Source organism: Falco cherrug, chromosome 16 (assembly GCF_023634085.1).
Source record: "Falco cherrug isolate bFalChe1 chromosome 16, bFalChe1.pri, whole genome shotgun sequence".
Lineage (NCBI taxonomy): Eukaryota > Metazoa > Chordata > Aves > Falconiformes > Falconidae > Falco > Falco cherrug.
This window is the reverse complement of record NC_073712.1, coordinates 8,038,867-8,065,939: the sequence shown is the minus strand read 5'-3', so window position 1 is coordinate 8,065,939 and position 27,073 is coordinate 8,038,867. Positions and strand designations below refer to the sequence as shown.

The following is a 27,073-nucleotide window of genomic DNA, read 5'->3' as shown; positions in this document are numbered from 1 at the left end:
TTATGTGACTGATCTGGCTACTTCAAACATGAAAAGGAAATCTTTGTCGCTACTGCTAGTGAAAGACAGCAGATTGTTTTGTTTGTTTGTTTAATGACACTTTAGAATTATACAGTTTCCAACAGTAATGCGACAAATGTCAGTGGAATCAGACGTAGCTACACTGCTGCCTGGGCACTCTTCGATAACGCCTTCAGGTCCAAAATGCACTTTGCAATGCTTTCCTTCTGCTGCAAAAGAAAGGAAGAGAGCTTTCAGATGACAGACTTTATGAAACACATTGAAACAAGCAAAATATGCATTCTAATGCATTTTAGATAATCCTTTCTAGACCCGTAAAATGAGTTACAGATTAAAAGGGATAGAATTATAGCTCATGAAGTCAGAGATTCAAATCCAAACAGTGATCTGCATGCAGTGCTAGGAACATGTTTTCTTTTTTTCTTCTCAGCTTCATCCCGTAAGAGAAAGGACATTTAGAGCCCATCTGCAGATTTTAAACTGCCATTGTCTTACACTGAGAATTTTGCAAGTGAGTTCCCTCACCTGTTACCTACACAATTTATCACAAGCTTAGCTCTGCTGCAACAAACCCACACATGATTCTAGCTTAAATCACCAGCAACACAAGCACCTGGTACCTAGTAAGTGGACTCATTAGCTTTTAATCAGCAGCAGGAATGCCCTGCAGCCACATTTAGAAGTCACCCAAAGATGACCTATCATCTTCTGGCTTAAGCCAGAATCACTGGACAGCAAATGTTTGTATAGGCTAAAATGTAAAACAGATTTTAAAAAAAAGCAAGTACCTGTTGAGGTGTGATGCTCTGAACCACATTCTTCTCCACCCACTGAATCATGTGATCTTGTTCTTTCTGACGCTTTAAATTCTGCATAGCCACTTGATAGTCCAGCCTTTTCTTTACTTCATTGTACACTGTCAGTAATCTTTCTCGATAATTAGTTTCCAGCAACATAGCAATATTATTCTAGACACAGAAAATGAAATTAAAAGGTTAACATTCAGCAAGAATACAACACAGCAGAACACATTCTATAACAAAAGATCAGGTGGAACTGGTCCTGTCTGCAATACACAGAGGGTAAATGGTTTGTTACTTGTTAGCAGTTTAAAAGGCACCCAGATTACATAGCAGAGGATCACAGTGGAAATGAACAGCAGCACTGCAACTACGTACTCGCTTAGCGTCAAAGAGGTAACTGCGGCCTTCGACCCGCCATTGCTCCTTCTTCTCCTGTTCAATGGCAGTCTCAAGGTCCTTGATAGCTGCATTTTTCACAGCTGAAGCTTCAGCAATTTTGTCCTGAAAGAAACAAAAAATATGTTTCAGAATGAAAGTATGATGCAAGGTGATGTGTAATTAACAGTGATCTGTAATTACTTCTGAAGTTCTGCACTAACATTTGAAAAATGTCTGCATGAACTGGATTGTGCCAGGGCTGAGGTTAAAGGATGGCAAGAGGGAAGAATCAGGGTTTATAATCAACTATCCTTTCAAAAAAAAAATTCTGCTGGCATGTTTTATTTTTTAAGACTTATGCAACACCACCAACACAAGATCTAACCTATACCTTATTTTAGCATCATTCTGAAAATATTAAGACTCAGATTTTTATGATAGCCTGGACACAGTACTCTTAAATATTTAAGCAAACAACTTAGAATAGTTACTACTACATTTGATTTGGTTTCTTTTGTTACCTCATTAAGTTTGTCAGCAAAAGCTGCTACAGCAGACCCATATTTTTTTACACCATAAATGATGATTGATATTATGCAGGCAGCTGCAACTGTCTCATGGTTAACAACATAGATTTCCTTAGAAAGCAAGTAAAGCACAAGTCCAGTTCCCAACATGTAAGGACCTAAAGAGAAAATGAACAGCATTATTTACACAAAGCATAAAGAGGCTCACTGAAGTCAGACCTAAGAAACAGCTAGTTTAAGGCTTACAAGATCAGGAAACGTTCCCTCCTACTGTAACAGAAAGTAGAAACCCAACACCACCACAAAGAAGGGTGCTCACCAGAAGTGGAAGCAACCTGCACCTTACATGGGATGTGCTGCTTCTGCTTATTCAGAACCAAGCAAAAATCTCTGTTTAAATATTCTGAGGGTCAGCAAGCAAATAAATTCCCCTGCAAGACCAAGCTCGTGATGCTCTTTTAGCCTTTATTTGAAGCACAGGTACCTAGCTTCAGAGCCAGGAAGCACTGCACTGGCTCATCCTTCACACCCTCCTTCTGCATATGCAAAAAATAATCTTCCCTAGTATTTTACCTTTTCAGCATCCAGAAGCAGTGGACAGAACTAAATAACTACATATACATTTTTAGAAAAAAGTAAAAGCATATTATTAACCTGTAACTCCTGTTTTAGGATAGAGAAACTGGAAAAACTCCTCAGGGATCAAACCATAACGAACTTCTCCTCCTTTCTCAGGCAGAGGTGGCAAAGGAGCCAAACACTGCTGAGTGGTATGCAGGGGTCTTGAGGTGTGCAATACTCTATAAACAATAAAAGAGTTTCTATTAAGCTTCTTATTAAAAAGACCCCAAAAGCCAACACAAAAAAAGCCACCCTTAGATAAGGCTCACACACACTTCCAATTAAATAGGCTGGCATTCATTAGACACGCCTCCTTTGAAGAAGTGGGTGGGACTAGATAACCTCCAGAGGTTCCTGCCGACCGTAATTATTTTATAACGCTACAACATTAATTAGAAACATAAAGACAAGACCCCAGAGCAACATTATTTCCAAACAACCACCAGCAGGTTTCCAAGTCGCTCCCAGGCCTCCTCAGAGCCCATCGCTAGGAGGGGCCGCCAGCCCAGCCGGGCCACCCGGTTCACCAGCGGCGCCGCTAGGCCCCAGCCAGAGGTCAAAGCCCTCAGGCTGACTGCCGAGGCCCCGGGCCGTCCCCGGTACTCACCCCACGGCGACGGGAGGCGCCAGGCTCCTCAGCGCAGCCGGGGCTGAGGGAAGAAGAGGGACAGCGAGGGCGTCAGGACAGAACTCAGCTAGGACAGGACAACCCACTGCCCACCACCCCCACCCCAGGTAGAAGGTACTTCCCCCCCCCCCCGCGGCTCACCAGCGCGAAGAACGAGGCGGGAGAGCATGGCGGGCGGGCCGAGCCGGGCAGCGACACGACCCACTTCGTCCCGGTGACCGCCTGGCGCCTCCGCACCAAGATGGCGGTAGGGAAGATCTCGCGAGAGGAGCACGACGGGGCGGGCCGGGCCGGGAACTCTCGCGAGAGGCAACGGCGCGGGAGCACGTGGGGGCGCCACCGGCCCCGCTCCCGCCGCTGCCGCCATGGAGGAGCCGCCGCCCGAGCAGCCCCCGCCGCCCCCCGCGGCCCCGGCGGACGGGGAGGCCGCAGCCGCGGCCGGCCCCGAGTGGAACATCCCGCCCAACGCGCCCGCCTGCATGGAGCGGCACCTGGAGGGCGCGCACTACCGCGCAGGTAGCGGGGCCGCGGGCAGGCCGGGCCGGGGAGGGAGCGGGGGCGCGGGGGCCGGGCCGGGCCGGGCCTGTCGGGGAGCGGCGGCGGGCGTTCACCGGTCTGTCCCCTCGGCTCTCCCGCAGACGGGGCCCTGCTGCTGGGCGCCTCGGGGCTGAGCGGGCGCTGCTGGACTGGCTCCCTCTGGGTCTTCGCCGACCCCCGCCGCGCCCCCAGCGAGGGCTTCTGCACCGCCGGCGTCCAGACGGAAGCGGGTGTCGCCGACCTGTGCTGGGTGGCGGACAGGGGCATCCTGGTGGCCTCCGACTCCGGTAAGCAATGGGGATCCCCCCCCAGGCTGAGGTGTGTGCACCCCCTCACCCGCCCGCCCGGTAGATGTGGGTCCTCCCCCCTCACTCTGGGTGGGTGTCCCCCCCCTTACTCCCCCCACTCTAGGTGGGTCTCCCCCACCTCACCCCCCAGCTGAGGTGGGTGCTCCCCCGGCTTCCCCCAGGCGCCGTGGAGCTGTGGGAGCTGGATGAGAACGAAACCCTCATCGTTAACAAGTTCTGTAAATACGAGCACGATGACATCACGATGACGGTGGCCGTCCTGGCCGGCAGCACTCAGGCTGTCAGCGGTGGCATGGACTTCTGGTGAGTGTCCCCAGGCTGGCTGCCATGTGCTAGGGCTGGTGCTGGGTGCTGACTACTCACTCTTGTCCACAGCGTGAAGGTCTGGGACCTCCCACAGCAAACGGTGCTACACTCCTACAGAGGTGAGTGCCACGCTGGCCCTGGCCCCTAGCTCCTCCTGGCCCCTCACTGGTTGCTGCAGCATCACTGGTTGTCTCCCACCTACTGAGCCACGCTTGGGGCCGTGATCTAATGTTTACTAGTCTGTGAAGTTTCTGACACAGCCTTTTATTTTGTCTGTTGTTCATTTCTGTCTGCAGAACGAATGCTGTAAGGCTTACCTTGCCATGCATTTCTTAAGTGTATTTTAGAGTACTACTTCTGTACTGAAATCTTTCCTTCACCTGCATATGATTGTGTGATCTCCTAACCCATATTTGTTTTGAACAGCAGCACATTAGAGATGTTGATCTCTGGAGATGTGGTATTGTGATCTCCAGCCACAGCAGAGGCCATACTCTGCTTGATCCTCTCCCCCCAGCCCCTTTGTAACTGCCCTCTTGTCTGGAGAGTCTTCCTCAAGCTTATGCATGTCACAGGGACTTGACTGCAGTGGCTGTGGTTCGATTTGGCAGCTCATCAGTTTGGTACAAAGCAGTTGGCTATTACCAAGTAGAAGTTACCCTGTATCTGGGCATAAACTATTCTTATTTATATTGCTGTGCCTTCAGAGGTCCTTGGGAATACGTGGGAAAGTTGGATACAATCTTTGAGCCTCTTTATCCTTTTGTGCTTTTGGTAGCTCACTCCGATTCAGTGACATGTGTGGCTTCCTGTCCTGGTAAGGACACTGTGTTCCTGTCCTGTGCTGAGGTAAAGCTCTCTCTCGCTCGTTCTCTAATTCTACCCAATAAAAATGAGATACAGCTTCAGTTATTTACAGTTAAATGCACTTACTGAGAAACCACCTGTTGTGTTGCAAGCTGCATACATGTGTTATTTCAGTTTGCAGTCTGATGAGTTGACAGTCGGCTTACCAAGCTGATTTCTACAGGTTTGTATTAAAATGTGGGAGCTCCTTGGCTTGTCCTGGGGATGACTGAAGGAGCTAACTTGCAGTTAACGGCAGCATCATTTCAACACAAAGGAAGAGGTGGTGTGGTTTTGAATTTGGGTCAATAGTAGTTCTGCAGTGAATCTGAATTTATGCCTACTCCCTACCACAAAGAAATTGTAAAAATCTTTTTGTTCACTTTGGATTTGTAGGACAGCAGAACTCTACTCTGGGACACCAGATGCCCCAAACCAGCTACTCGAATTGGTATGTTTCTCTATGCAGTCACTGCTTGTATATGAGTTTTTGTTGGAAGAAACAAAGTATTTTATGCCAGACTTCGCTACATCTAATGACAAATCGAGGGGTGTGACCATTTAGGCAGAAAAGTCTATTAAAACCAAAAGGAGTCTAACTATCACAGAAGTACAATAAGTGTTAAAATATTTGTCTTAGTGGCCTAGCAGTGCTAAATGAGATAGTGCGGCAACATCTTTGTGCTGACTCTTTTCACACTCATCCCACTTCATTTACTCACAGTTTGCAGTGCCTGTAATCATGTCCCTACCTCAGTCATGTGGCATCCACAGAAAAGTGACATCTTTGCTTTGGGTAAGAAGTGACCTTATTATTTGACTTTTCATCAGACAAATCAAGGTCTGTCTGTTCTCATGACAGTTTTGCTAATAACTTCATTCTTTCTCTCTTAAAGGTGATGAAAATGGAACAGTTGCACTAGTAGACACAAGGAATCCCGATTCTGCCCTCAGCGCCACTGTGCATACCCGAAGTATCACAGGGTTTGCATTTTCTGCACATAGGTACAGTCTGATGTACTGGCATAGAATGTGTGATTACATACACTTGAAAGCCTTATTTCTTTTTAGAATAAATGTATGAGTACTAGGTTTGGTCTTTTTATCAAGAAGATCAATAGTGAAGAATAGAGGAAAACGAACAATATCTCATTTTTTATAAGACGTGTGAATGTACATGAGAACACTTTGGCAGTATTCAGATTTATTGACCTGGTCACTGTGGGAATTTTTCTAATTACAGTCACCTCTGCCTGAAGGAGGATTACTTGCTTTCCAATGCTAATAGAATATTCTTGCTTCATATGCTGCAACCTGCCAAATGATGAAGAAAACATTTTTCTAAGACTTAGTGTGTTAATTTACTGTACCTCGGTCAGCTCACTAAGTGTGTTTTTCACAAGTTTATCCTCAAGAAGCTTTCTTGTATTTGATTGTTCTAACTGTGGTCTCATCTCTGTCCTCTCTAGTTCACCCTTACTGGCTTCGATCAGTGAAGACTGCTCAGTAGCTGTTCTTGACTCAGAGCTCTCAGAGGTGTAAGTACTAGGCGGACTGTATTCACTACTGTGGCTGTTTGTCTTGCTGCCTTCCCATTAAGTTGGTTATTTATCCATATGCTGAGTGGAAAACGCGATTCTGCTTAAGTGGGGGAGCATCATTCTAATAAACTAGCAGTTAGGAATTGCAGAAGCCCATAAACTGTTAAGTGACAATGCTTTATGGCTAACGGACTGTTTGTGTCTTCCAGGTTCAGAAACCGTTCTCATCAAGACTTTGTAAAAGGCTTATCATGGTCTCCTTCAGACAATGCCTTGCTCACCACAGTTGGATGGGATCATCAGGTTTTACATCACACTGTCCCCATACCAACTGGTGAAGCTTCTGGAGTCAACTGTGTAAAAGAATAGTTTTATAAACTCACGGTCCAAATTCCTTCCTGGCATTACTTTGATTCTGCTGAAGTCAAAGGTGTGTGTGAACTGGAGCGGGTATGGTCTGTTGTCTGCCTTGAAGCTTGTGACTAAGAAGATTCCTGTAGTAATTTTGAGTTAGGCATAAGTTAGTTACAAACCAAGCTTTACCCTCTCAGGAGCTGGCTTCACCTGTGATAAGACTTCAGTATTTTACCCAGAGAAAATTGACTTCAGGCACAGAGGAGAGAGACAGGGAATTAGGTATAATTGGGGAAAAAAAAAAAAAGACGATCCCTCCCTCAGTTCTGCAAACCATCCATGGAATTAATAGAAGCATTTTTTTGGGGAGGTTAAAAACAGAACCTCTTGTTAGTTGGATGTGAGAGCCTCACTTTTGCGTAAAGTTCTTTGCTACATAAATAAATTCTTCCAACCCAATGGGGAGACATGTTAGCATTTAAAGACTAGAAGGGTACCACTGTTGTCCTTAAAGCAGCATTTGGTTTAGGGCTGGTCTTCAATATCTGCTAGCCTGGATCCTGTGGCGAGCGCTGTTGTATGTGCTGGTATCGGAATAGCAGCGTTTGGTGTGAGGAGTCTCAGATGCTGTGTGATAAGGATCACAGCTGTAGCCCTGTAATTAAACACCTTCGTGATAGCACGTGATACTGCGACCTGTGATGCTCAGCATTGGCCTGGCAGCTGAGGCCAGCTCAAAGGGGCTGTTAACTGTAGGAAGTTAGCACTGTTTGACACCGTGCTTCATCTCCTCTGTGCTGAAGACAACTTATTCAGAGATAAGACCTGTGAACAAAAGTTTATGTAAGGGGAAAAACTGGACTAAGGACTTCAGTTTTCGTTTGCTTGCTCCTAGAAACAGACTCTGCTTAGTGATAAATAAGCCTCCTTATGCACTTGTGATAAGTGACTTTGTGCTGGTGACTGAGGGGGTCACGCATTCCCAGAATCCCCAAAATGGACTCCATGTAATCCTTAGAGGTGTTTTTGTAATATACCACATACTTTTCAAACTAAACTGTTGCCCTGGAACATACTTAACTGACAAAAATATCATTGCTCTGCATGCATTGCCACTGCTCTAGGCTCCTGGACAGAATAAAGCAGGTCCTGACTAATGAAACAAAAATACTATCGAAGTGAATGCTACTCCTGTTCCTTTAGCATGATGGCAACGCTAAAGTGTACACCGCTTCCAGTTCCATTATGCAGTTCCACCCCTGCATAAACGTAGGTTTTAGTTGATCCACATTGTGCAGAGCCCACAAGAGATTTTTAGGCAGACTAAGCCTTCCCAGGCTCTGTACTTTTTTCATCTTTTTCAACCTCATTTGCTGCTTTTTTAATTCCCACGTGATATAGGTGTTTACAGAGCAAACTTCTCCATCTAGAGCAGTGTATGACAAGGAAAAGGTAACTGATTATAAGAACTGACAAGTTTCCTCAAAAGTACCCCTTGAACAACCAGAAGAGTTACCTGTTACGGACCTCTGATGTGTACTGCAAACTAAAACAGGTCTTGTGCTGTTTGTGAAAAAGTTGTTTTGGAAAAAGTGGAAGACTGTTTTTAAATAAATCATAGTTTTCATTTGTAACTGGGTATATGTTTCACCAGGCTACTTCTGTAGTATCGAAGAGCCACCTGAGATCATTCACACAGTCAAAGTTGTGATTTCAGTCCCTGAAATTAATACCGTTCTTAAATAAATGTGCACCGTATTACTGTTTAATGCTAGGGTACTACGATTCTTCAGCACTGGTGCAAGGCACGCTCTAAGTCCTGTTTATTTTCAGGAAGCTTTTCTTTCCAAAACCTGAAGTAGGGTTTCCATTGTGCATAGCTAAAAATAAAAGCGTCAAATGTCCAGGTATTAAACCCACAGTACGTTCCTCACGTTGCCACCCTGTGAGCAAAATACAAAAGTCGATGGCAAAAAGTACGATGGTGCAAGGTGAAGCCTATATGGACAGCAAAGGTCATTACTGATGTATTAATCTTGGTTTTACAATTGCTTAAAGACTTTGTGTGACAATACCAAAAAAAAAAATATAATTTCAGCATCTGGTAAATCTTTGGGCAAGGCTTTGTTTTGCCACAGGAGGGCAGCAGCTGCCAGCTTGACAAGCGCCACGGCAGCATCTGCCCCAACATCTGCACAGTTCTTTAAAAAGTACCTATTCTTTTACCACTTGTGATGGCAAAAGAATCAAGTGTACAAGAGAAACTCAGAAGAGCGACAGCTTATCTAGGAGTCACTCACATTGCGTTAGCTTGGCTCCTAGTTGTACCATTGCTAGCAAGGCTGTATTAGTCCCACGGACATGCAGGCAGCGTGGCAGAAATGCTGGCAATACCACACCAACGTTTGTTGACTTTGTAGTTATCTGCAAAGGAGGTGGAGCGAATTCTCTGGGTTTTGCGGTATGCTCACACCATCTCTGGACTACATGCTGTTCAGGTTTGGGGACACTTCTGTAAATACGTTGTGGCTAGAGGTAAAAGCTTCAAGATACTCATTGCATACTTTCCTCATAAAAACCTGGTTCTGTAGCCAGAGCTGGATTAAAGAGATGAGAATGTAAATAAGTGTAATTTTTGAGTGGAGAGAATAAGCCACTACGAAGACAAGCCTGCCTTTTATGGTGCTGCTTGCATTGCTCATGCTGCGCTTTCAGTTTTAACTACAACATTCTAGTTAGGACTTGCAAATGAATATGCAAGTTTCATTACTAATGAAACACTCAAAACCAAGAACTATTTATAGAAGCAGCACAGGCTGAACTGCACGAGCTCCTTTGCCAGCCTACCTAAGCAGCTGGGTGTGAGGGGTGTTTAGAGTGACAGGGCAGTTAGGGCTAGCTGCCCGTGCATTCCTTGACTGGGCTTCCAAAAACACTTAAAATTGCCAGCTCTCAGCAGAAATTGGACCAAGCCCTAGGAAAGCTGAAATTCAGAGTTGCTGAGGCCAGTTTGAGCTGTTTCCCTGTCCTTTTAATCTTACACGCAAAGATCAGTCTTAACAGCAGACAGACCACTTAAGCCATACTAAAAAAAAAAAAAAAAAAGTCAGATCACACATGCAATAAAACAATACGTCCAGACATATTTAATGCAAGAAGGTTCAATGGCACTCATAAATAAGACACTGTTCAACACTTTACAAGTAAAGGTCTCAGTTATACGACATTAGCAGGTACTTTTGAGGAAGAGGCAACTGCAGGGGATGATTTTAAGTTGTATCAAGACTTGAATGACCAAACTGCATCAGAGAGGGTTGATGTGGGAATAATTCCATTGTCAGGCTGCAAGACTGCTGTCAGTGCTAAGGCTATAAGGTTGCTTTGCTCCATCGCTACCCCTTAGTCTCTTCCTCTTCTATTGCTAAATTTATACAGCTGGGAAGGAGCAGGAACGGGAATCAGAGTGCAGTTTATCTATGCGCTATCCTGACAGTCACCTGGCCAAGGAAGAGGGAGCTCTTCCCCATCCCTGCATCCTCGCTCTTCACTAGGGATTTAACTTTCTGTGTAAGCGCTTTGGCTGCCAACCACTCCAACAGTGGTTTCTTTGTAACACAAACAGTTCCCGATGGCCCCAGCATAGATGTCTAGTTGTTACTGAAATAACTAGAATTTTGCTTAAGGCATTCAGGAGCTGCGATAGCCCAAAGTGTTTAAAGAATAGAATAGTTCCATTGCTTAAAACATTCATGCTAATCAGTTTCACAACTGTGAGCCAAGTCCTAGCTGATTTAGTTATAGCTTAGTCCACTGTGCGTTCCCAGAATGGGTGTTCTTTGAATGAATAATGGCTGTTTCATAAAACTGACTTACATTATCATGCTTCTAATATTTAATACAAACAAATACCTGTCTGCTAGAAACAAGACACTCCGCACTACATAACACCAAATTACAACTACATACGAATTGCGTGTCTGGGTGAAATACTAAAAGTGAAATTCAAAGCAAGTTGCCACCCTTGGAGTTTCACATTTTACTTTAAAAAAACCACAACAACCAACCCTAAAAGCAAACAAAAAAAAACCCCAAACACCACCAAACCAAAACCAACTTGTGTTGGGGATACACTTACACTTAGGAGAACTTTTGAGGGGTAAAGTCGCACACACCCACCTCCATTTCTGGGCAAAGTCAATCTTGAAGGCTGAAGTCTCCCAACAAGCCTTTAAATTTAAAACTGCTTTTGAGAATTAATTTGCAGTTATAACTTAATAATTTTTTGGGGAAAAAAAAAGTAACGGGAAATAAAAACAATGAGGTTGCAATATTGTCAGAGAGGCTTTCTCATTGTTTCAAGTTAAGCTGGTGAAGCTTCATCCAATACTAAGACATGACCCTGAAGCCACCCAAGCAGTGTCACAGCTTTGCTTCCATAGGTAAGTAAGAATCCTCGAGATGCTCCTCTTACAGAAAAACTTCCATGTTTTAAGGGCGGGGTGGGGGTGGAAGCTATGCTACATGACACTGGCACACTTAAATACCCAGGGAGTTACTCCATAGTCACTTTTCTCCATAAACATTGTTTAAAAAACAAACACCCAGATATTTAAAATGTGTTATTTCAATACTGGCTGGGGTGAGCATGTCTGGGAATCTTTCAAGTCACTGTGACTTACTGGCATAAAAACGCCATTTCAATTAGCTATTGGACTGATTATGGTACTTGGGTTTTCATTTTATTCACAGCAAAGTAAAGTTCAGAATACTTTGAAGCTGCTGCAATATTGGAAACAGCAGTTAAATTATTAGATAAAGTTGGAAATAACATAAAACGTAGAACTCAATGACATGACATTAATAAAAACTTCTGGAAATTCCACCGTGAAGGAAAATTTATCACTGAATTTTGAGTTGAATTGTAGAGCAAAATCTGCTTATATGCACACATGCATACGTGCATGCAACACAGGATAAGCTGGAGTGGAACTAATGACACTGTATAGTACTGAAAATAGAAAGTGCTTTCCATAAAAATAGACTAATGTCTCAAAGTGCTTTTAGTTTGTCAGTGACTAGAAAACATTCTCTACAAGTTTTTACACTTATCTTACAGTGATTTTCAGCAAGTTTACCTATGAGGAAGATTATATATTTCTAATTTCAGCAAGTTGGCTATTCAAAACTTTGGTCAGCTATTGTGGCACTGTATTGCTTGCTCTGTAGTATGAAATACCTTCTTTAAGGCTACTTGTATCTCCCACCCTGCCCCACAGCCATCATTAGGTCCTTCGGAGAAGCACTGGCGGGAAGCAAGGACAGGCTTGCACGCAGGTCCAGCACCCGGACAAGCACTTAGGGGAACAGCGGGAGCCAGCTGCCTTCGGTGTGCCACTGCAGGCATTCCACGCACCAGCAGCACCTGCAACCACGCTGAAACTTACCTTCTTAGTCCCCCAAAGCAGACAAACTAAAGCCAAGTCTCAGTATAACAGTTCATAAGGACTCTGTGGCTTTGCTTTTAGAGGCGGGGTTTACATAGGCATGAAGTGGCAAGAGACCCCCGAGGAAAGCACCATCAGCACAGCACCTTGGCGAGTCACTGGCACTCACCAGCTGATAAAGGAAAAGAAGGGCTGCTCAATGTCTGAGGTCTCCAAAGTGCTTTACAGGCAGCCATCCAGGCCTCACAGCCTTCTTCCATGAGGAATAATTACCAACAGAAACATTTACAGTGACCAAAAGGTGCAGGAAAGCAAAGGGCCCCCAGAGGAGGGGGCTCAGCCCTTTGCGGCAGAGCTGCCCCCAGCTCGGCAGGACAGGCACCGAGAGCCAGGAGCTGTTTTTAAGGCATCAGCACAACAGATTCGCTCAAGGCTGTTGAAAGAGGTGGGGACAGAAGAGGTTAGGACCTAGACATCCTGAATGCTTTTCTATCCCATTGGCCTCACATTCTTATTTTCAATCCCCTACACGTAGCTATACACCAGCTTGCTTCCATTATGCACAGCTCCCACTTGGTCTCTCCCTACTCCCAACACATGTTGGATTTAAACCAATTAAGAAAACAAACAGAAAACAATCTCTCCAGTGGGGATGCTCTTCAAAGAGAACTAAGGATGCTTTTTGGTTTTCTTAGACCTATCAGGCTGCAATTTTGAAAATAATACAGGGCGGGAGGGAAACAGGAGAAGGAAAACCATGTTTGCTTACGTAACAAGGCAGCAGCCTGACCTCTGTAGTAACTACTCTCCGTGACGGTCCTTTGACAAGAGTCCAAGTCCCAGGTTCACTCCCCGCATTCTGCAGCAGCGGCTTCAAGCAGTGTGTTTGCTGGCTGGGTTGGGACCATCCCTGGTGCCCGTGGAGAAGGAGACGACCAACCCAGGCACCTTCTCACCCCTTCCCAGCTGGATGAAGGCGGCGGAGCAGCCCTGCGGACAAACCTATCGGTGGCCGCTCTGGTAGGCGTAGGAGATGGGCTGTCGTGTCCCAGGCCTGACCGTGAAGGTGTTGGTAGGTCCGCCGTACTGCGAGCTGCCGTGGGCAGGTCTGGAGGGAAAACAGGGAAAGTCACTGAAAGCCAAGGAAACCCTTTATTGTTGTTCAATATTGCAATTATATATTTTATTTTATTTCTAGTGGAGCAAGGTGACTTTTGTTGCCTCGCATCCCTGTTCAGCAAGATGGGGAGGACACAGCGATGGGCGCCAGGGTCACGGCTGGCACCAGGAAGGAGCCATGCCACAGCCATGGCCCCGGGGCGAGGCGGCGGGAGGAGACCCCGGCTATGAGCCAGCGCAGCCCAGCAGCACCGCGCGAGCCACGGGGCAACAACTTCCCCCAGGCCCCTGCTGCCCAGAGCCCAGCCTGCCTCTTCATCAAGGGGACACAGAACACAGGGAAGGGGTCAGCTCAGGGCGGCACATACCTGCTGGCTGCCACCATGCTGGTGGGTGAGAAATCCCCATTCTGCCCCTTGTACTTGGCATCGGCCCCGGCGCTGCCATACGGCGCTGCTTTCCCAGTGGCATCAATGGACGTCCGCCTGCCCTGCGTGCTCGTGGGGCCGTTCCTGTGGGCAGAGCCAAGGCGGCGGACCCCCTCCCCGGCCGGGGAGCTGTATCCCCCAGGGACGTAGGAGGAGAGGGCACCCGTGCCCCGGGGAGCTGCAGCTGCCCGGGGGTAGGAGCTGTCGGGCTCAGAGACATACAGGCGCTTCTTGATCAGCGGGCGGGGGTTCGGGCAGCGGCTGAAGTAACCGGCAGAGCTGCTGTAATCGGGGTACTGGGGCACAAAGTCCCCGTTCCTCCTGCTCTTCCCCGAGGGCAGCGGGGCGGGCGGCTCATGGCTGCCCCCGTAGCTGCGGCCGTAGCCGGGCCACCTGAAATACCGCGGTGCCTCCGAGCCCCGGCTGCTGTCGGGGAAGCTGGGGCACTTGCGGTTCTCCTGACGTGGGAGAGGTCCCTCGGCCTCGTCCACCTCGTTGCTGAACTCAGGGGGTGGGGGGATGATCCCGTAGTCCAGCGCCGTCTCCCCGTTCTCCTCCTCCCTGGGCACGTCGTGGCGGGCTGGGCCGGTCTGGGTCGGCTGCCCGGCCTCAAAGAGGCCCCGCAGGAGGCTGGAGGCAGAGGCCCGCGGGTGCCCGGCGAGGCTGGGGGGCTGCGCCTCGCCCACTGCCCGCGTGTCCCGGCCCTGCTCCGAGGAGCTGGAGAAGGATGGAACTTTGCTCCGTCCTGACCCCGCTGCAGGCGGCCGGGGCACCACGGTGAAGGAGCAGGGCTTGGACTCATGGCGGTAGAAGCTGGTGGAGGTGGTGTCCGATGAGGCGCTGCCGAGTTTCAGGGGCGGCTTCACCCGCGGCACAGGTCCCACCTCAGCGCCCTGCCGGCCCCGCTGGGCACGCTGCCGGGCTGCCAGGAGCAGCGCCATGGGGGAGCCCCGCTCCACCCGCTCGCCCGTCACGGGGTGGATCAGCACCTCCTCCGGCCCCGCGGCCGAGGCGCTCGGGGGGCTCCGAGCCAGGCTCACGGGGCAGGGCGGTTCAGCCAAGCTGGAGCCACTGGGCTGCTCGGCTGAGCTGGCTCCAGCCCGGTGCACTTTGTACTGGAAGACAGCTGTGTTGGGCTGGGGTGCTGGGCTCTGGGTGGGAGAAATGGGGGGCGTGGGGGAGGTGGGAGCAGGGGGCTCCTCTGCTGGTGCCTGAGGTGGGTCTGAGGGGCTCATGGTGCTGTTGGGGGACCCTGGATCAGGGATCAAGATCTCTGTGGCCTTGCTAACGGCAGGGGTGGGATGGTCCTCGTGCCCCGTCTCATCCTTCTCCACTGCAGCCGCTGGTGCTGGGAGTGGGCTCAGGGATGGTTTTGGCAGCACCGATTCACCTGGGTCTGGGGGGCTCTTCCTCACACGTGGGGTGCTGCCGCCATCCTCGGGGCCCTGCTTCTGGGTGCCGAGCCCCAGGGCAAGCTTCCCTTCTTTCTTCAGCGCCAGCACAGCCTCCAACTCGTTCCTGATTTTAATCACGCTGCGGGTCTGCGTGGTTGGGCTGCTCTCCGGAGCGGGAAGCGCCATGCTGGGAGAGCCCCCCTTGGCACCGGGGGGGCTGCTGGGCACCTCCTTCTTCTCACTCTCCCCTCCCGTGGGCAGCTGCGTGTCCTTCCCGGCGGGTCTCGCAGGTTGGGGCCCACTGAGACTGGGCTCATGGCTGCCAGCGTGGTCAGTACCGCCGTCCGTGGGCCGCGGGGCGGCTGGCTTCTCCAGCGGCCTCTCCTCCCGCCGTGGGGAGCGCAGGAGGGCCGAGAGCTCGTGCCGCAGCCTGCTCAGGTTGCTGGCATCCCTCCAGTCATCCTCACAGATCGGGTAGTCCGGAGGGGGAAGGTCAAGGTCATTTGCAGAGAGAGGTTCGGGCTTTGGAGGAGAGTCTCTCTCAGCTGGTTTTGGCTGGGGAACCTTCTCCGTCTCAGAGCCTGGCAGTGGGGACCGGGGACTGGCAGGATTGGTCCCTTGGCCGAGCCCTGGAGCCAGCTTGGGGCTCAGCGGTGGGGGTGTGGGCACAGCCGGCTTCGCGACAGCCTGACGCAACGGGGAATTTCTTTGCTCGGCTTCTCCTCTTGCGTGAGCTTTGGCCGCGGGTCTTATGGTGAAGCATGGTGGGAGGGGAGGCCGGGCATGAGGCTGCCTGGGGAAGGGCTCCTGCCGGGGCGGCTGGCTCTCCGGCACCGGGATGGAGGAGGACCGGGCTGGGGCCGGGGGAGGCACCTTGAAGGACCTGGGGAAGGTGAGGTGGGGCTCAGGACACTGCTTGGGCTGCAGACTCTCCTTCGGGGTGGGCGCAGCTGGCACCCCAGCCTCAGCATGGCAGAGCGGCCCCTCAGCGTCCGCCTGCCGCGTGTTCAGCACCGTCTCGGACTTCCACTTGGAGATGCCGGTGGCGAAAGGTGCCGGGGCCCAGCTGAGCGGTGAGGCACCCGGTGGGGCTGGTGGGATGAAGTCTGGAGGAGCCGGCGTGCTGGGGGATGACAGGGCAGAGGCCGGAGGCGGCGGCGGTGCCATGGTGGGAGGTGGCGGCACTGTCTCGGGTGGTGGCGGTGGTGGCGGAGGAAGCATTTCGGGTGGTGGTGGGACTGGTGAGGCTGGAGGTGCTGGTGCCGTTGGAGGGGGCGGTGGGGGCACCGACGGTGGCGGCGGGATGTCTTCATCCAGGTCATCTCCCTCAAGAGCCTGCAGGTGCAGGTCCCCCACAGAGCTGTACATTCGGTAGTTCCCATTGATCTGGGAGCCAGAGCCTGCAAGGAAGAGCAAGAGCACGGCGGTGTGAGCACCTTCTCCCTCAGCGCTGCGACGGCCGGCATCGCCTCCAGCCAGCTATCCTCCTAGGAAGCCAGTTTATTTTGCTCAGCAGCTGTCTAAAGCCTGCTGAACTGTAACAGCCACTACGCCTCACCCCTTAGAAATGAATTCACTTTCAATGACTTCAAAAAATAATTAAGAGGAGACTCTGTTTTCGCATGAAAATCTCATGATCAGACTGTCTGCTCCAGAGCTCGGTACACATCCTTCCTTCCCCAAGGGCATGGTACTGCCGAGTGCTCAGAGCCGGCCAGGACTCGGCAGAGAAGTTTCCTTACCAAGAGCTGCTTTTTCCTCAAAGTGTTCTGGCACCGACGGCGTTGGCACAGCCACCCCGTGGGATTCTTGGGCATTCTGCAATAGTTCAGAAAAGGGAGCTGTTAGTTTTATGCCCAGGGTATCAGAGCGAAGCGCTGACAAGCCGGCCCTCGCCTGCGCACTGGTAATTTGTCTACACAAGCAGCAGCCTGATGGGATCCAGGGCCATTCCCAAGACCGTGCGGTCCCTGCTGTTGACAGGGTTTAAGGGGATGTGTGAAGTGACAAGGGTTGCACAAGCCATGGATACATCCCCCGCGCTGGCCAGGCGCAGAGGGGCTGGAGAGGAGCACGGCTATTTCGCATCCAAGATTAGGGCTCTCCAGCCCACAATCAGCAGCACCAGTTTCTCACCATTCATGTACCAAGCAAACATAATAGCTCCCACGGGTTTTTGTGGGTATTGCTCTCCAGCAAACACTGCCAGTTCATGCCGCAGTCACGTACGCACCACACTGAAGTCACGGACAGACTTCCAGCTTTTTGGGAAACTGGCACCAGCATAGCTGAACACTCCGGGGAAAACTGCTATTTGTGCGGTTTGTGTTTCACTCTCAATTACTCCCTCCGTGTTCGTGCTGAAAACTCAGCAGTGTATTTAGCTGGTACAGGACCATGCAATTTAGCAGCCTACACATTTGCAAGGATGCTTACAGCTAGGGTACTTTGGATAATTACAGCTACCCATGGTGAGATATTCATGGCACGCTGACTCACCTAGAGTGCTGACCAGGGCTCCTGCCCCGTACACCTGCCAGCAGCAGAAAGCCTCTCCTTTTCTCCGGTGACTCACTGCTAAGATTGCTCTGCAGAGGGGCTGGAGCTGCTCGTGAAATGTACACTAACGCACCCATGTCCAAAAACAAACCGGTGCTGAATCAGGCCGTCAGCACAGATCTAAGTGACTGAGGCAGTGGACTGGACTTTCACATACCAGCGTTGGGAGAGACCCACAGCAAGGAAATTACACTCCATGAGCAGCGCAAGCTCGCAGACCCCATGGGCTGTGGTCAGGGACATCTCGTCCGGTTCCCAGGCTCCGGGGTCCACTCTGTTGTACCCCTGTCCACCCCAGGCAGCCGTTTGCATTAGCTGTTCACAGCCCCTTGTGCAAAGGAAAAGTTATCCGGCCATCAGCCTGCACCGCTCAGTGTGGTGGCTGTCTGCATACAAACGCCTAGATAATGATTGAGCCAGTGTCCCCTGCCTTTCACTGGCATTATCGCTATTTTTACAAGAGATTGCTATAGGATTCCAAAGTCTCCTCAATCAAAGGTCACGCTGGGTTTATACAGCCAGCCCCATGCAGGGCTCAGGCTGCACATTATTGTTACTCACTGCCCTGGGTGTAGCAGGAACACAGGAGCCGCTGGGACAGAGCCGACATTAAGAGCAGCAGCCGGGGCTCCTTCAGAAGAGCCCTGGAATCCCCCAGCTTTTGACAGAATAAGATAATACACATGCCTTGCTTGCAAAGTCCGTCGCCCTGCAGACGACCAAAGACCCCCTATAACCACAGGGGAATGAAGCAGGTATTGGTGAGCCAGGAGAGCACGAGTGGGAATTCGCATCCCTGGGATTGCACAACTGATCAGACAGCTTTGTGCCGATGGATGATGGACAAGCCAAGGTCTGACAGGGCCTTAGGACAGATCTGGTAGTAGCAAAACACGAGGTGAGCCTTACAGCCTCATCTCAGCCCTCTTTACTGGTCCCAACAGATACAGTACGAGGCAGAGGAAAGATCCTTAACTTCAGCTGAAAGCCAGAGGGAAGGCAAAGGCTGACAGAGGCATTTCAAGAGCTGGTAATGAAATTGTGCAGAACAGTGAGATACAAACACCACAAAGAAAAAAACCCCAGCAGTCCCCATTTGCTATGGAAATTCATTGCTGCCAGTCTGCAGGGCACACTGAGGATACCTGCTCATTTACAGGGAAACAAAGATGCCTGAGCGCTGAATTAAAAGCAACAAATGCGTCACATGTTTGGACAGGAGTGGAGAGGGAATGGCAGTCGGAAGAGATCTATGCAAAGCTGGAGGAAACAGTCCACATTTCATAAACGAGTGGTAATTTTGGACATGTCATTCCAACAGGTCCTAAAAACTGGGCAAGCCTGTTTCACACCAAAAATTTCTATTGCAGTTGCTAATGCTCAGCTTCTCTCTCAAAAACCACCCATCCTCACGTCATGAGCTGGCTTCTAAAATGGAAAGCATCTCCAGCACGCTGCCAGTCCCCAGAGATGACTAGAAAGATTGTTTCCCGCTGCTGCGTCTGCTGGGGTGTGACCAGCCCAGCAAACCTCCAGCTGGTTCAGAGCAGGCTGCTGCGCTCCTGGTGTGCCAGGAACCTGCATTTCCAGTTTGCAGTTCCTGAATCAGATTTATGTATGCCGAGGATCCTGTTGGGGGGAGCTTTCACTGTAACCACCGGGAATGGCTTTTCAGTGCTGGAACAGGGTTAGGTACCCCCTGGCCCCAGTGAAGGGGAGCCTGCCTGTGCTCACGGTCCCCAGCTCACCCAGTCTCTCAGGAGCCCATGCTTCCTACCCATCATGTAGACCAGGTCCAAAAAACCGCACCAAAATACAAATGCTTCGCATCCTGGGGTCTCAGAGAGGCCAAGGATCTCTCCGAATATAAAGAGCTACCCCTAAACTCCTTGTTTTGAAGCAGAGCTAAAGCAGATAGGTGGTCAAAGGAATTTATTCCCCCAGGACGCCAAAGTCCTTCCTGCACCTGCAGTGCCTGGGAAGCCGGGTGGGCAGGGGGACACAGTGGTACCCGAGCAGCCCCCTCTCCTGCAATCCCTGCTGCGACTCAGCTCGGGACAGCCAAGGGCCGGGTGATCTGGGGGGAAGCTGCTGGCGCAGGGGGAGCTGCCAGGCACACGAAGCCCAGCGGCCCCGCTGCCGGGCAGGGTGTGTGCGTCCTCCTGACTCACAGCTACCCAGGCAGCTGCTTCTCAGCCTCCCCCCGCGCAGGACGGTGTGGGGGTGGAAAGAAAGGGTTAAGGTGGGAGCTGCTGAACAGCCCAGTGCAGATATGTATGTGACAGCAGAAGTGTCTGTGCCAGATCAAATCATCATCAAACCTAATCAAGGTAATGCAAATATCCAACACAGGCTGGTCCTTAAAAACACTGCTTATTCCTACTAACTTCTTCAGTTAAACCTGCTACACTCGGAAAAGAAGCACAGGTTTGTGAGGGACCCTCACAAAGGCAACCGAGGGGGAAGAGAGCCCCAGGACCAGCTGTGCCTCTGCAGGCAGGAAGCAAGCACCTGGCTAGGGTGACAGCCCTGAGTATTTGTCACAGGGACCTTGGTGCTATTTATTCCTTTGCCACATACACTTCCACTAGTAGTAAAGCACTAGAAAGCTCTAAAAAGACACGAAAGGCCAGTTGCACTCTAAAAACCTGGTGATACGGGGTACCAGCAACAGTTGCACACCCACGCTTGTGCTACTGGAGAGGAGTTTCTCAGGCACTGGTCCTACAGTTACTTGACTCAGATCCCAGACGAGATTTTCACCTGCTGTGATCTTTTGGAAACCATCACAGAGGGCACAACCCCTTTTTAAAGCCTGTATAACCCCATAACTTCCTAATTATGCTCTCAAATAGATATATAAACTCCTGCAGCCCAGTTGTCCTCCCAATGACACCTGCACAACTCCATTAGCTCCTAATTGCACCCAGGTGACAGCAGACCAGCCCATTTTCTGCTGAAGGTGACGGCTGCTCCAAAAGACAGGGTTATACAAGGGAAAACATCCCTCGCTCTCAGAGAGGATTTCCTTGTCAAGACCAAAGGCTTTTAAGTGCTTTAGTGCCTTCAGTGACCTGCATGTGTCCCCACAGATTTAGCTATTGCCACCTCCAGAACACTTCTGAGCAATCGTCCGCTTCACTGTACCCTTCAAGGGATAAGACCTTTGGAAAGGTGTGCTACACCGGGGAGGAAAGCCCGCTCAGCACACCTGGCAGCAGAGCATGGAAGCCTACAAGGAGCACGTGTGGCTCCTGGAGTCCCAGCTGGGTTAAAGCCACCTCCGAGCCCCCTGCGTCCAGCTGCGCTGGCACTTGCTGCTCCAGTCCCTGCACCCGGCCGCTACGGGAGCACTGGCAGCTTTGCAGGGAACGGTTTCCCTCACCCAGAGATTGAAAAATCAGACTCTGCACAAACACCTCCTGCATTGCCTCCTCATTCCTCTGCTGTAAACAGGACACAGTTTTGCTATTGCTCTCTCCAGCAACATGCCTGATCCAGAGAGAGATATGACAGTAGCGGTTAGATAAAATGCAGTGCAAGCCAGATCTATCATCTACACGCTCAGCAATTTTTTTTTTTAATTGAAAATGCAAGTCTGATGATGCTTACGTCTCTCGCCTGAGCACCTCGCCTATGTCCAACACAAGCCTTGAACTCAAATCACCTCCTAATCCCTCGTATCCAGCATTATTATAGAGTGGTTTTGCTTTTCATTTATTTTCTTCCCTCAGGTAGGGGATGAGAGCAGCAGCCAGCCTGGCTGGTTCTGGGCACCAGTTACACACGCTGCTGTACCAAATCCCAGCGGCGAGCTGGATACTCACAAGGGGTAAGAAAGTCAGCAGTGGCCGGACTCTCGGACGAGGTTTAAGCGTTGCTGTGCCAGAGTCAGTCATCGTCCCAAAGCGATTGTCACCATAATACACTTCAATCACATCACCTGAGGGGAAGAGAAGACTGTTAGCAGCACTGCATCTGAGGCAACAGGAAAAATAACATGGGACAGATTTGGAGGAGTAGCTGGGTGTTTTGGAGCCGAGCTGGAGATGGAGGGCAGGGGGAAGTCCCAGGTGTGCAGGACCCCCGGGCAGGTGCTGTCACACCCCTGCGAGGCACAGGGAGCCTCCCTAGAGCTCCACATGCTCTAGTTTAATGAGCACAGACGTCAAAGCCTGTTCTGAAAGGCTTATTTCCAAGAGTAGCCAACTTAAACTTACCTCAAGAGGGTCAACAGTTAGCACAAGCACTCAGTGCACTCCCCACCCAGATTACATGTAGGGAGGGAAAAAGCTTCAGAAGTGACCGGATCGTCTCTTTATAGTGCCGCGAGGCTCTGACTCCCAGGAGAGCCGGCCTGGGTCCAGGGCAGGTGCCCACAGAAGTGACAAACCAGCTTGTAAGCTTGGGCAGAATCTGACCTTGGCTGAGCCGTCAGCGGCTGGAATTGAGGGGGGAGGCAACAGCAGAGCCTGACCACCAACCACACCAGCTGGAGGGAGAGAGCTCCTGCCCTTCCTCACCTGCCTCCCTCATTAAAGGACAGAGTTAATTACAGGTTCGTCACTCAGCCCTATCGTGACAACAGGGCCCTGTCACTTATGCAGCGGAGAGGGACAGCAGAGGCGTCCCTGACCCCTGGCTTGTGCTGAGCAGCAGCGGGGCGAGCGGAGGGAACGGCTCACTGCACCGCTCGGGGACAGCAATGCGGATGGGACGTGCGGGGGCTGCCCAGGGAGGTTTTTCCCCTCCGCGTTTTGCTGCCATCGGCTGAGGGCAGCAGGAGGGGGCTGCCACAGCCGCTCTCCCTGCTGCGGAGGGACACCGCCAGCGCCCACAGCATCCTCATGCATGCTGCTGGAACAACTGGTTTCTGACCCCCGTTGCAATTGGTATGGGGGGGCAAACCGTGCTTGTCACAACACTTTCACACTTCAGCCTGCCTTACGGAGAAACGCTCTGAATGTCTTCCCACAAAACACTGCTATGAATGGAGACGCTACGGCAGGAAGCAGTCGCAGAGCCTTGGTGTTACAAGCAGGAGAAGCCATCAGGTTCTCTGGGTTCCCAGCCCTGTGCTTTTACCTTGAACCACACCTTTTGGGCCGGTTTATTTCTGACAGTGAATAAAGCTCATAAAATTAGTTTAATTACGTTCTTTGTGTCTGATTAACAGCATGAATTAACAAGCAGAAGCACTGAAGCATGTAAACCCCACCTTGGCTGGAAGGAGATACACAAATAATTTGTAGCCAAGGAGACCAACATTAAAGAAAAAACAAGGTTTGAGGAGGAAGGGGGAAAAGCAAGAAAAATGGCTGTGATCAGAGAGCAAACTGCAGGAGTGTCCCCACCTAACAGACTGCGATAGTGGTTTCAGTGAGAAGGAAGAAGCAAACAGCCTCCCTCTCTTCCCCAAAACACAAACACCAAGAAGTTGGTGGGTTCTTTCCCCACCCTCCCTAAAAGCTGTTTTTGAAGAGCTGTGTTTGAAAGCACAGTCCTCAAACCTGACCCCATGTGAAAGTGTGAAGTACAGAAACTGTTTCTGTCAAGTATCGTACAGCAATTAAAAGCCAAGGAGCAGAAAGGTGAAGGTTGTATAAGCTCCGCATGCAGGCAAAGGGGCTGGGCTGCATTTCTGAGCCTCCAAAACCCAAAGGCAGCGCTTGCCAAAGCAGGGCTGCTGCCTGGGGCACCAGCTGTGCCCCAGAGTCCCTGACCGAGACTGTGCAAGTAACTGGTTACTGCCCCAGCCAGTGTCCCCGCTCCCTCCCACGTGCCCCTGCTCCCACACAGCCCCTCGCTGGCCCGAAGCACTGCCTGTGCCCTCCACACACTGCCAGACCCGATGACTGGGGTCCCCAACCCATCACGGACTGCCATGGCATGTAGCTGTGGTGGTCACCAAGTCTCTGCCCTCCTTGGCCAGGCACAGATCAGGCAAGCAGCTCCCAGGGAAACAGAGCTTTACACCAAGTTTAGTGAAGGGGGAAAAAAAAAAAAAAAAAAAAAAAAGGAGGAAGGCAAATGGTTCTGTGAGTGTTCCCACAGAAAAGCACTTGCATGAACACCTGGAATGAAGAACCTGACCACGCCAGGGGCTGGGCATGAGCTACCACAGCCTCTGCTGAAGGTATGGTTTGAAGGCAAATGAATTCCACACAGCCTTGAAAAATGCCACTGAGTCCAGCAAGCATGCAAGCTTTTCCTTTCTCCCACCCACTACACCACAAGTTACCCTGGGATACACCCAGGAGTATCCATCATGCTATCACTGTCCATATGGTCAGTCATGGCATCCTCTCCTTTATCCCAAACTTCTCCCACTACACAGGATTCTTTAAAAAAATGACATTTTCTTCAGCTTTCAAAATACTAGTTAGCCTGCCTTCACTTAGTGTGGTCCTACCAACAGTTTAACCCTTCCCTGCCTGTGAGGGGCCCAAGCACAGAGGAGCTGCTGGAGTCGCGAGGACAGCAGAGATGTCAGCAAATGATTGCTTTTGCATAACCCCCTGGGTGACCCCACGTTCGGCGAGAAAGCAGCAAGGATTAAGGCTAATGCAACATGAGAGTTTGAATTCAGACAGCTCTGTGGAGCGGCGATAGAGTAGTTCAGAAACTTGAAAGTTTTCTATTAAACAAGACACTAGGTAAACTCAGTGAGAAACTGGATTAAAGATCACAAGGTCTTTGATCCTAGATTACTAAGCATCGCTAACCTGAATGCATTTAATTAAAGTAAAATGAAGTGCTTGTAGTTGTGTTTTCTTTGCTAGATAAACAGGACTTGCCTGCTAAGAGCCTGTCACCAGTAAGACCTGTGCTCTACCAGCTTCGTTTCCTGGAAGGAGGGATCGGGAAACACACCCTCGGAGGCTGTCAGAAGCCGCTGGCCCTGGCTATGCTTTGGCCACTTTTTGACATTCAGCCCGTCTCGGAGACATTAGTGTCCTCTCAGTCATGGGAAATAAAATAAGCAATCTGCAACACAAGTAATGGAACTTCTTCCTACTCCGGTGTTGCATCACCTGGAGTAGGTGTAGCAGGTTTGACGCTGGGATATCCACAGCTCACAGCGAGGAGAGGAGGCGGCATCAGTCACTATATTCAGGAATCTCTGAGTCAGTGACATGCAAACCTACACCCATTCCACATTGCCTAACTTGTGTTTACTTTGTATGAAAAACTAAGGTGGGGATTAGCAGAAGCAATGGACTCCTTTTGGCAGTGGCGGTGGCATGAAGCTATGCAGCCAATGTTCAAGAAACATGGCCAGGGACGAGGCTTCACTAGGTAAGGCCGTGGCACCGTGGAAATCAAGGCACAATAAAGCTGCCCCCTGGACTGCTTAGCTGCGAGCGTGCCATTCCCCGTTCGCCACAACCAGCCCACACCGCAGCACGCGTTACTCCAAACGCGGTCACTCAGCTTCGGTGTGTCACCCTACCCTACACAAATTAAATTAATGATATAAAAGCCGAGAGGATGCTAAGGAGTGATTCAACAGCTTTGCTTTATGCTCAGATTTCAAGGACTCCTGGCTTTCACTTTGCAAACTGATCCGCACAGCAGTTCCCCACACCTGAAAGGAATGCCTTTGTACTGCAATTGCAGCCACGGAAATCAGGCTTGTAATAAGCAGGCACAGCGACTTTTTTTTTTCTCTCTTTCTTTTTAAATCCAAACCACATCAGAGAGAGGCTTGAATCCTCCTCAGATTTACAACAGTTAGAAATCAGCAGTTTTTCTTTGGTGTTTGAGAGTTGCATGAAACTCTCCGTCACATTTTCATTTTATCTCGGTTTCACCAGCTTGGCCTTCAGGGTGTAACCACCTCGCAAGAGCTTCCGTGGCCAATGCTCCCCATCGAACAGCCCAGCGAGCAGCGCTTCCCTTCTCCAGCTTGTAAAGTGTTTGTTGGAGTCTCACAGCCACCAAACTTTACCCACCAAGCGCTATCTTTTATCTGCCTGGCTCCATTACTATTAATTTGGCTCCCTCCTACATGAGCCTCCAGGGCACAGTATTGCAATTAAAACCACAAAGAAATACAAATAAATCCTGAGGAATATGCAACCCGCAACTCCCCCTTCGCGCACCGGCCTTCAAGAAACAGGTTTACAAGTAAATAACCCCAACCTGGGCAGGAGCAGATCTAACATGGCGTGGGAAAGCGTTGTGGAAGCGAGAAAAAACAACGGCTTCGCAAGTACTTAGCGGCCTGAAACTGTTCCTCGGTCAAGTTTCGCCCCCCGCAGGGAGCGCGGAGCCCGGCGCCCCCCGCTCCGCAGCCGAACGCGGGTCGCAGCTGGAGCGCGCGGCCCCCGCGCCCCCCGCCCGGTGCTTCCCGGCTGGGCGGGCAACGCGCCCCCGCCCCCCCGGGTCCCCCCGCCGCCCCCCCGGACACTGACCGGTGCCACCCGCGCTGTCCGAGGTCACCTCCTGCGTGAGGCTCCAGGGCGGGTTGGTGGCGAAGAGGGAGGCGGCGGCGGGGCTGGCGTGGCGCTTGCCGAAGAGGCGGCTGAAGGTGCCCTGCACGGAGTGATGCTTCTTCATCCTGGCAGAGCCCCCGCCGCGCTCCCAGCCGGGCACCCCCGCCGCGGGGAGCGGGGCCGGGGCCGCCGGGGGTGGGGCGGGGCGGGGCGGGAGCCACCCCCGGCCCCTCCCTCCGCCCCGGTGCCTCCCGCCCCGGTGCCTCCTCCCGCCGCCCCGGTGCCTCCCCCCGCAGCGTCCCAGCCCGAGGGGCTTCTCGCAGCGCCCCCCGCCGCGGGCCCGAGGCGAGAGGCCCGGGGGTCGGCGGGCCCGCGGGGTGCAGGCAGCGTCTGGTCCCTCCGACAAACCCCCCAGCACCGGCCGTCGACCCTCGCCAGTTGCCTGTCCAGCGAGCGCCTGGGCCTGGGCGGCTGGAGCTCTCGCCTTCCCCCGGGTTTACCCCTTTGCTCACCTGCCCCTGTGGTGCTGACCTGGGGCTCGCGCTGCCCCCAGACTCTGCCGACCCGCTCGCAGGGCGCGTTGGGACCCAGAGCCCCTCTCTGGGACCTGCGGGTGTCCTGGCGATACAGGGAAACCTCAGCCGGAGCCAGGGGGAGCTGAAGTGTAATCCTTTCCCCCTGCCCTCTCTATGCTAGGAAGCAAATTACCGCTGAGTTTTTTGGAAGCGTCTTACTAAGCACCAAAGTCCCCGTCCTCTATGTGGATGAGCCCCCCCGCAGATCTGTACCGGCTTCCACGGGACCAGACACTGCCAGAAACA

At 51.2% G+C, this 27,073-nt stretch overlaps 3 protein-coding genes across 3 annotated transcripts; 1 reads left to right on the top strand and 2 right to left on the bottom strand.

The window, feature by feature from the left end:
- Nucleotides 1-73: 73 nt before the first annotated feature.
- ATP5PB (ATP synthase peripheral stalk-membrane subunit b) lies at nt 74-3,360 on the bottom strand. The gene is made up of 7 exons (XM_055727937.1): nt 3,120-3,360; nt 2,958-3,000; nt 2,384-2,529; nt 1,724-1,887; nt 1,200-1,325; nt 810-989; nt 74-230 (listed from the first exon to the last, which is right to left on the bottom strand). The coding sequence occupies exons 1-7, from the start codon at nt 3,343-3,345 to the stop codon at nt 159-161; spliced, it is 957 nt and encodes a 318-aa protein (XP_055583912.1). The 5' UTR covers nt 3,346-3,360; the 3' UTR covers nt 74-158.
- On the top strand, nt 3,344-8,509 carry WDR77 (WD repeat domain 77). Its single transcript, XM_055727934.1, has 10 exons — nt 3,344-3,494; nt 3,617-3,802; nt 3,985-4,126; nt 4,199-4,248; nt 4,908-4,978; nt 5,372-5,426; nt 5,700-5,771; nt 5,872-5,980; nt 6,445-6,513; nt 6,726-8,509. The coding sequence occupies exons 1-10, from the start codon at nt 3,344-3,346 to the stop codon at nt 6,883-6,885; spliced, it is 1,065 nt and encodes a 354-aa protein (XP_055583909.1). The 3' UTR covers nt 6,886-8,509.
- Nucleotides 8,510-9,993: 1,484 nt separating this feature from the next.
- Nucleotides 9,994-26,411, bottom strand: C16H6orf132 (chromosome 16 C6orf132 homolog). Its single transcript, XM_055727933.1, has 5 exons — nt 26,232-26,411; nt 21,642-21,757; nt 16,998-17,073; nt 13,802-16,655; nt 9,994-13,422 (listed from the first exon to the last, which is right to left on the bottom strand). Exons 1-5 carry the CDS (start codon nt 26,374-26,376, stop codon nt 13,317-13,319), a joined length of 3,297 nt encoding a protein of 1,098 aa, XP_055583908.1. The 5' UTR covers nt 26,377-26,411; the 3' UTR covers nt 9,994-13,316.
- Between the last annotated feature and the right edge of the window lie 662 nt (nt 26,412-27,073).